Below are 9165 nucleotides of genomic sequence, written 5' to 3'. Positions count from 1 at the left end.
ATCCAGTGTGTTTGTGCTTTCTGTGGTTGTCATTACCCAACAGGAAAACATCCCTCTTCTGCTAGAGTAGGCATGTAATATTGATGCAGAGCAGACTCGCAGAAACACAGAAATCAAATGGAATCTAAACTGAGTTCAAATGTCGACATCAACACATACATTTTTGATCATTGCAAACCTACAAGACGTCATTCCTTTTAGGAGAAGCCACAGGAGCATGTGTTGCAGGGAATATATATTTAGAAATAAGTGATATTTCAGCATGTCTTTCAATCCCAACTTCGTTCAGCTCCAATTCATTTATGAGAGGGACAGATACTTGTTGAAAGAGGTTGTTCAAGAAATGGGACTTAAAATGGCGGTAGAGGTTACTACCCTAACAGACTGCTTTTTACAGTATGGGCTTTTAAATGCACCACATCGCTAAAATAACCCAACTCGAAAAAACATTTCTCACAAGGGAATTTTAAAGACAATTTTAAGTGTTGTGTATATATACATATATATATATATATATATATATATATATATATATATATATATGTGTGTGTGTGTGTGTGTGTGTGTTTATTTTATGAATAACAATCTGATATACTTTTTATCATTATATTCTAATAAGACTTTGCTTTACATTTTAAATAATATATTGGTTTTTTTTACATTTAAATTTTAATTAATTTAGATTGTTTACTGTTACCCTTTGATGCTTGGAGCTGCTCTTTCATGACTCTGACGATTTAATGGTAACACTGAGCTATTCCGTGTCCAATCCGTGTCCAATTACATTGCTGCGCAAATGTCAATGGATCTGACAGATGTTGTTCTCCTACACTACTGCTAAGTTTCATTTTACTGTTGTTGGTTCAGCAGCCGCCACTAGATGGTATTAAAACCTTGTCGGCAATTTCTGCTCAGCAGCACTAGAATAGATTTATTTCATCAGAATAGATGAAATAAATCTGCCAGGCCTCCTCTTTGACTGTGTGATATGTTCTAATTTCCTGCTGTGATCTATTACCTGGCTGGGTGGAGACTGATCTAATCCTTAGGGTAGGTAATGCAGAAGGAGAAAAGGCGTGTGATGTTCTCTAAATCCTGTCTGTCCACTTGACTGCACCATAGACACATATGAATCTATTACACACAGTATGAAAGAAATATTACTGCATTATCAATGTTATACACTCATAAGAGACCACACTTTAACCAGATTTGTGCAATTGTGCAACAAAGGCTCTGGTTTCATTATTAAACAACAAATACACACTCATGTTTCAGTTTTATTACATTTTTTAGCTAGAAGTTCTGCGACAAATGAGCAGATCATTGGCTGGACCTTTAACATTTAGCAAAATTGTCACAAGCTACAATGAATTTGTGATTATACACAACAACGCACCTGCAAAGAACACTTTAAGAAACTGTAAAAACAGTATGAAATCCCCACACTGGAAAAAATGTACTTAATAATATTTGACACCCAAAAACAAGCAAAAATTTTATAAACAATAATAAGTCACCCATAGTGTCAGTCGACTAATTGGCCATTGGCATATTTTTTCATTATAATAGTTATACATTTTTATTTGAAACTTGCATTAGTGAAATGCAATTGTCGTTTTCAAGGAAACCTAACAATTATTAGTCAACTCTCATTTCTGTGGGTGAGAAAAGTTTCCAAAACTTTATTCATAGTATGCCTTTGCTTTTTAGCATGCATGTCACACCCATTTATTATCTGCCAATCAACTACTTTATTCATCTCAGGCACACACACTAACATTCATAGTACAAATGCACATCTGGATGTCATACCACTGCACACAGACAAGCTATGGTGAGGGTGAGAGTTAGCTATATCATCTGTCGTCAATAAGGGGTTGAAGAAGTTACATGTCAGGTGGTTGGCCATTCTTATGTGAAGGAATGCATGCTAAAAAGGGTTTTGTTAGCTCCAGAAACATTTGATTTGCATGATACAAAAAACAGGCAGTAAGAAGAACAGAGCAGATGCAACTTGATTACATTACTGGAAGAATCACTCATAGCCTCAGTGTTCCCCACTCTCACACTGTAGCTACCACATTGCCTAAACTCGTGAACAGCGTAAAGCCTTTGTAGCCACGTCACCAGAAATGGTTAACAGACTGGGTACTGTATGTACGCCTACCAGTGAACCTCCTCCCTCTATGCTGATTTGTGGAAAAGGATGGGTTTGACCATGCCAGAGAGAATCTTGGGCACATGATTGCTCACAATCTCTGATATCATCTCTGGGAAGTTCACATGAGTCTGTAAAGCCCGAGCTTGAATGTACAGATCATAGGTGAACTGGTGCAACTTCCTCACAATCTGTATTAAAGAGACACAAGAAGATTAGGTTATTAATAAAACAGACCATGTGTTTGAATGAGTCCTCAATGAGCTGCAGGTAAATGAGGAAACAACAAATGGCACTGAAGGCTGCCTTTTGACATGAGCTTTAAGAGGCAAGCTTTAAAAAGATGACAGTCATTCTGAAACACTAAGCCCCCACAGCTGGACTAAAGCCAAAGGGGTCTGAACTGCACAGACTTGATCAACACTGGTCTTGTGCTTAAAGGGCTCTGTCTGACAATCCCTGGCTGGCCTCCAGCTTATAAGGCATTAGAAGATGTGAGATGGGAGCCTTTAAGAATAAATCCAGAGTAACAAACATGAGCCTGAAACTGCTGCTGCACTCCTCTCTGAAAGGAGAAACCTGCCAGTATGTCACACATTTTCTCCGCGATCCAAATGTTCTCCCTACTTAGTGTTAGAAAGTCAAAATGTACTGGGAAGTATAAGTAGTTGGTTGCAAATCTACCAAGACTCCTCACTCATTTGTTTATTAACCAAGTTCAAGGGCTTGTTTTAGGAATAGCGTGTACTCCGGCCAAACACACTGTCAAAAAGTTTATTTGTACTTGTCCTGTACAGTCAGCTTCTCAGGTCTTAATAATCTTAACAAATACTATAAAATCAGAATGCTCACAGATGTGTCTGTATGTTGGTTTATAGTACTTTATTTTAGCTTTGATTGGCTACATGTGAGCTGAAAACTGGAGTTTGTGCACAATGACATAAAAACAGTGTAGTAGTTATTTGATGAAAATAAATGCTTTGTGATGTTTCATTTGTTAACCAGACATATCTGACACTAATCAGCTTAGTTAAAACAAAAGTCTACTTATTGCTTTTAGTTTTAATTTTTTTAAAAACTGTTTGTTAAATTCTTTTAAGCTTGTTTTTTTTAAAATGGAAATTAGTGTGTGAGACTATCCTCCCATTGATATTAAAGCCATTTCATCTTGTGGCTATGAAACCAAATATTTGGTGCTGTGCCTAGGGCTGGATACTAAACCTTTTTATGTTCTTGAATATATAAATGAAACAGTTGGGCTCAAAGGGTTGAGTGTTTCTAGTGTGTAGTATATTGTCTAGAGTTGCAACACTAAAATTATTGTGTAATTTTCAGTAGTTACGAACAGTTAAAATATAGCAGATCTAACACTTATTGCCTCGAGGTGTGAAAATCACAGAAGTGTTTGTTTTCTTTGTCTTTTGATATTAACGTCAGAAGATCTAAATTGCTGCTCCTGCCAATTCTGCCAATACTGTAGGTGGTAAATATTTGGACTGGAATCACAATAAACAGCTACTGTATACTGGCTGCTAGTGGTTTAGTGGATACATGACAGTGTGTCTTAACTGACAAATGTAAGATTGTAAAAGTAGAATTCATGGCAGAGCTGCTGTATCGGCTTGTACCTAAAAAAGTGGCCAGTGAGTGTATGAAGCATTCTAGTTCTTTGTGATGCAGTGATGCTACCAGCAGATGGTGACTCCACACAGAAGGGTAAAGGCAAGTTTATTTTAGACGATTTTATTCATATTTAGTATCCAATGGCCTGTGTCTAACTGGTCACAAAAGATTTTGGCTCACATTTAAGGTAATAACTGACAGCCTTAAATAAAGCCACCACCTGTGAAATAAAAAAAAATTATCTTAGTCTAGCTTAGTTAGTTAATAGTTAGCCTATAAGGCATTACTGTTTGTTTGCTCGGCAGGTGCACTTTGATCTACACCTTTTAATGCTCAACTGGTTCTGTGACAGTAACTAAAATAACATGTATATTGCCGTTCATATTCAAAGTGTGGTATGCGTTCTTGTATGTAAAACAGAGTTGTGTGGCTTACCGACTGGAGGTAGTCCAGCAGCTCCGTTAGCTGAAACAGTCTCTCGGTACGGGTGGTCTCTCCACGGTGACTGACCAAGCGGTCCAGCTCCTTGATGTAGGAGGTCCGCAGTTCATCAAAATAACGCTGGCTCTTTAGGCCCTCCATTGGCACTGTGACCACAAAGCCAGAACACAACAATAACTCTCACAGCCTTTATCCATCCCATCAATTCTCTGAAGTATCGCTGCACTCTATTATAGTCGTATTTCACTTGCTGAGTCGATATTTAAGCTATTATTCAAGACACGGTCCCAGATGACTCACTGATGCTGAAGAGGACAAGAGCCTTCATGCAGAGGAACTCCTCTTGGGTGACCTTCAGCATGCAGAACCTCTTGGAGAGCACTTTCATCCTCACACAGTGCTCATACATACTGGACACTTGCATTCGCTGGCTGTGAATAAGGGATGGAAAAAAAAAAACACGAGAGATGGATAAGGAGCACAAAGTGTGACCAAAGGAATTATTGGTAGTAGAAAAAAAAATGTCGGAAAGGGAGGAAAATGCAGCAGAGGTGAGGAAAAAGGAAAAAAAATAGAGAGATGGATAATGAAAAAAGAGAATGATCGAGAGGCAGAGAAAAATGAGGGTCAGCTACAAGGGCAAGCGTCTCCATTACAATGCAGGTCAGAAGCAAGTGACAGAGGGCAGAAGGCAGAATTAATATTCTGCAAATTTTCCGTCAAACAGCTAAGCAAAAGCTGCTTCTACTCCTCCTGTGGCCTGACTTTAGCATTTGGAGCCGTGCTCTCCATCAACAGTGAAGACAATTAGAGAGAGAATAGTGTGATTTGCTTCATAAACTCTGCATTTAGTTTTTTAAAATGCAAAAGAAAAGACAAAGGACAGGTTAAAGTTTATGGAACAGTTTTGAAAGAGGTTTGAGGAGGTTACAAAGGGAGTCCAAACTTGTCAAAATGAAAAGAGTGGGGACAGTTGTTGGGGACTGATCACTGGATTTATACAGATTAAATAAAGTAACAGTTTTTTTTCCACTAAACACTTATTGCCAGTAAAAGTGAATATTTTTTATGACTTACTCATTGAAGACCAGATCTGGAGCAAAGTACAGCATGGAGCTGTCAGTAAGGGTGTAGGATCTCCAGCCCAAAGCGAACACCATCACTCCCATCCATGACAACTGAATCACTGACATCTGATCATCCACATGCAGGTCACGGAAACCTGTTAAAAACACTCATTGTAAATGCTCAAGTTAGAGTAACAAGATATGATAGATTAACACTAAACAGGTCAATTAAATAAATGTAAAGACTTACAAACTAATAACACAGAGATTACACAGGATTGATCCATATTTCTGGCCATAGCCAGTCTAAATTCTTTGCTTAAATATGAACATACTCCCCTCTAGTGGTTAATATTTGAACAGGCTATTCTGTATTGCCTATGACTGCGTGCTCCTCCATAGGAATTCAATAAGCCCAAAACTCTGGCACGACCTGTTATCTGGTTGACAAGATTTAGAGGCTTCGTACGATGCCAACAGCAATTCTGATAGTTTTACAGCTTGTCTAAAAAACTGCAAACACAGTTACATAAGTGATGTTCCTTTATGCATTTTCTGGATCGCAAAGTGTCATCCATTCCTTGCTCAACAATGTGGACAAATCTGAACTTGCAATGTTTTGCTTGGCAACTGTAAATGGTTTGTCTAGCAATACGCATAACCCCAAACAAACATAAGAGCATTTCAGTGCCCGCAGCCTGGGCAGGACCACCTACGTACATATAGCATGGACTAATATACAGTATGTTACCTTGGCCAAAAGCTTTTTTACCTGGCATTGCCTTCGCCCAGTGCACCACGGTTACTAGCTGTCTTTCCCCCAGCTCATTGAGGCTGGTGAGCAAGGACGCAGGGGTGTCTGGTTGAGCAGGGTCGTGTCCGGCATTGACCACGGCCGGCTCGATAGTCTGCAGGATGTTGAGCAGTGAAAGGCAAGAGTGCAGGGTAGGAGGGATGCTCAGAGCCAGGGCCTGGGACACTGATAAAGATACACAGATAAAGTTATACACAGACCTACACAGAACAGTATGCAAAAACAATTTTTTTTTTAAATGAGTCTGCCTAATATTGAGTTTCTAACATCAATCTTTACCACTTTGAGCCTTGAAGGCTGTACTTTCAGGCTCAAAGATGGCATCTTTCTTCCAAGCCCTCTCTCCTATTTCCCCTGGCACCCATGCAGCTGGGGGTTGCTCATCCTCCACGCTCCTCGTCTGTCCGGCTCCCTTAAGCCTGCGACCTAGAGCCATCACAGACAATACACACAAAAAGCAAAAAGGAGAGCTTCCATGTCAAGCTGTTATGTCTGATTGTTACTCGAAAGACAGCAGGAAAAGTGAAGTAAAATACTGTATTTATTCTGAACAGCGTACACTTAAATGACTATCAGCACATGGATCCCATTAGAACCATGTGGGAAACCCTTTGATCATTTGGCACTAAGCAAAGAAGCTATTTTGGCATTCGCCAAAATGGATTTGTTACACTGTATTTAAGCTTGTAACATTTAATTAGTAAGCTGGTATCCAATGCGTGTAAAGTTTTGTACCCCTTGTACCCATTTTCCAAATGGACACGGGTTAATCAGATATCTAACTCAGTCCTCATCTTTAACTCCTCACCTTTAAGGCTCATTCCCAACATGAAGCACCTCTTTAAACGACAGGAGGCACAGTTTTTCCGCCTCAGTTTGTCGATGGTGCAGTCATTCCGGCTGGCGCACAGGTGGTTCTGCCTACCTGGAGACACACAAATATCACGAGGGATGAGGGATTGAATTCAAAACATCTAGGCCTCCACTCATAGCAACCATATGTGGGTGGTTAGAGGCAACAAATAACCTGCCCTTATAATGTCGGGTCACAGTGCCCTGCCTGAATGAGCCAGTGAGTGGGTGTAAGAAATTAAATCAGCAGATGCGTAATTGTGTGTGTGTGTGCACTCCAAGTGCTTTTGTGTGTGTCACACTCACCTGCAGCAGCCCTCTTGAAGAATACTTTGCAGCTGCCACAGGTGACAGCTCCATAGTGACAACCTGAGGCATCATCACCACATACCTGACACACTCTCCTGTCTGACAGGTACACACCGGGGAAAAACTCCTCATTCCTGTGATGGACACAGACAGGAAAACACGTGTATAAACAAAAATATTAAAGAATTCAAAAGTTGGCATTAATATTAATAGAGCATTTTAACCTTTTGTAATCACTCTACAGGCAAGTACACTTGTGAATTCCAACCACAGAATTCCAGAGTTAGTGTTTCAAGGAATCAATAACTGAAAACAGGACATTTTCTTCCACCCAAAGAACAGGATCACTACCAGGTGCTGTATCTTTTGTTTATAGCCGCATGCATAATAAATGGTTAGACAGTCACAGCACAAATGAGGACAGATCGGCAAAGTTAGGGAAGGGGTGAACTTTGATTACAGTCTCGCTGCATGCTGAAACACAACTTGGCCAAGGCCAAGCAGAGCACATGGGGCTGTTAGAGCACCATGATTTATGCTGAGACGCAGCTGTCCGTGCAGCTGAACCGAATGAGTCTACAATGTATCCATGCAAATAATGGCAAGTAACATCACTTAATTATCACGTCTCCTTGGTTTGAATTATGTCATCATGCTCCAACCAGCCCTTTACAGAAATATCAAGAAATGTCAAATTTAAAACCCAGTAATATTTCAACATTAAAGCAGTACGTTATTTTTACACCGCATTTGCTCTTTTGTTTCTGAATTAAAAAAATAAATAAATACAATAAAAAGCATGACAGAGCATTATTAAATCAATTATTTACCTAAAATTCTGATCTCCGCAATTCATCCAAATTGAAGGTTCGGTCTTGATAGTGGAAAAAGTGGCCTGGTCTTGATGAACTCCACTTTCCATTTGGCCGTACCCGTGTGCCATTGCTGCCCTCATGCCATCTTTACCATCCCGCTCACCCTTCCTGTACCAGCCACACTGGCAATCCTGCCTGGATCCAGCTGCTTGTCCACAATTACAATATTTACATGACAAATCAAGTACACCTGATGCGTTTCTCTCCGATTCGGATCGACCGTATGCGCGCTCATTTGCGCACCACAAACCCGGAGCACTTCTGTATTGGCTTGGACTGGCAGAATAGGGTTTTAAAGGTAAGAACCGGTCCACTCGAGAGGACGTCTGCAGCACTGTCTCCGAGTTGATAAACAAGTTCGATTCCTGGCAGACATATCTGGATATCACCGGGCCGCGCGTCGCCGGTTGCGCAACGTCCATATCGCCCGATCTGAGCAGCTCCATACAGCTCACCTGCTGTATGCCATGGCACACTGCTCCAAAGTCGTCCTTCCTTAGGCTTGTGTCATTCAGTAGAAGCCCGGTGCCTTCAGAGCTCATATTTTCAGCCGCGCCTAACTCTGGTACTTTCCGAGAACTGTTTCCAACAGTGGGATCGCAGTCTGGAAAGGCGCTGGTGGCGCACTGGTTCGTGTGGCTGAGAGGAGAAGACACAGAGTCTAAACCCAGTGACACTGACACTGCCTTACTGAGCTCAGCAGCAGTCGGGCAGACATAGGTGTCCGCAGTATCCAACTCATTCCGTTCGTTCATAACGAAGGAATTGGATATTTCTTCTATGTCGGAGAGGCTTGAGTGAAAGGTCATCTTCAGCTGGCGTCGCTATTCGCCCGCTGCATGGGGAACAAATGAAAACACTTTCCGGGTGACCAAACGCCTACCCACTGACACTACAGTCCTATGTCTCAACGGAGAGGAAATTCAGATCAGTCGACGTGGGTTGCTACAGGAAAGGGACGTCCCGTCGATCTGATCAGAGAGTGAAGAGCTGGGGAACTTTTTTTTTTCTTTTTTTTGGTGG

At 40.9% G+C, this 9165-nt stretch overlaps 1 protein-coding gene across 1 annotated transcript; it reads right to left on the bottom strand.

Annotated features, from left to right (window-relative positions):
* Positions 1-1267: 1267 nt before the first annotated feature.
* On the bottom strand, positions 1268-9107 carry LOC137133711 (progesterone receptor-like). The gene is made up of 9 exons (XM_067517551.1): positions 8098-9107; positions 7265-7401; positions 6915-7031; positions 6386-6532; positions 6065-6271; positions 5303-5447; positions 4526-4656; positions 4220-4371; positions 1268-2352 (listed from the first exon to the last, which is right to left on the bottom strand). Exons 1-9 carry the CDS (start codon positions 8949-8951, stop codon positions 2188-2190), a joined length of 2055 nt encoding a protein of 684 aa, XP_067373652.1. The 5' UTR covers positions 8952-9107; the 3' UTR covers positions 1268-2187.
* Positions 9108-9165: the final 58 nt, after the last annotated feature.

Source organism: Channa argus, chromosome 10, assembly GCF_033026475.1.
Source record: "Channa argus isolate prfri chromosome 10, Channa argus male v1.0, whole genome shotgun sequence".
Lineage (NCBI taxonomy): Eukaryota > Metazoa > Chordata > Actinopteri > Anabantiformes > Channidae > Channa > Channa argus.
Note: the sequence above shows the minus strand (reverse complement) of the source record. Positions and strands in the feature narration are given on the sequence as shown.

What these genes read in the sequence shown, in the direction of transcription:
- LOC137133711 (XM_067517551.1), bottom strand. Translation starts at nt 8,951, where the DNA reads ATGACCTTTCACTCAAGCCTCTCCGACATAGAAGAAATATCCAATTCC. An exon ending in CTTCAAGAGGGCTGCTGCAG is followed by an intron (nt 7,032 to 7,264) that starts GTGAGTGTGACA and finishes GTGTGTCTCCAG; the next exon opens with GTAGGCAGAACCACCTGTGC. An exon ending in TCTTGTCCTCTTCAGCATCA is followed by an intron (nt 4,372 to 4,525) that starts GTGAGTCATCTG and finishes TTGTGGTCACAG; the next exon opens with TGCCAATGGAGGGCCTAAAG.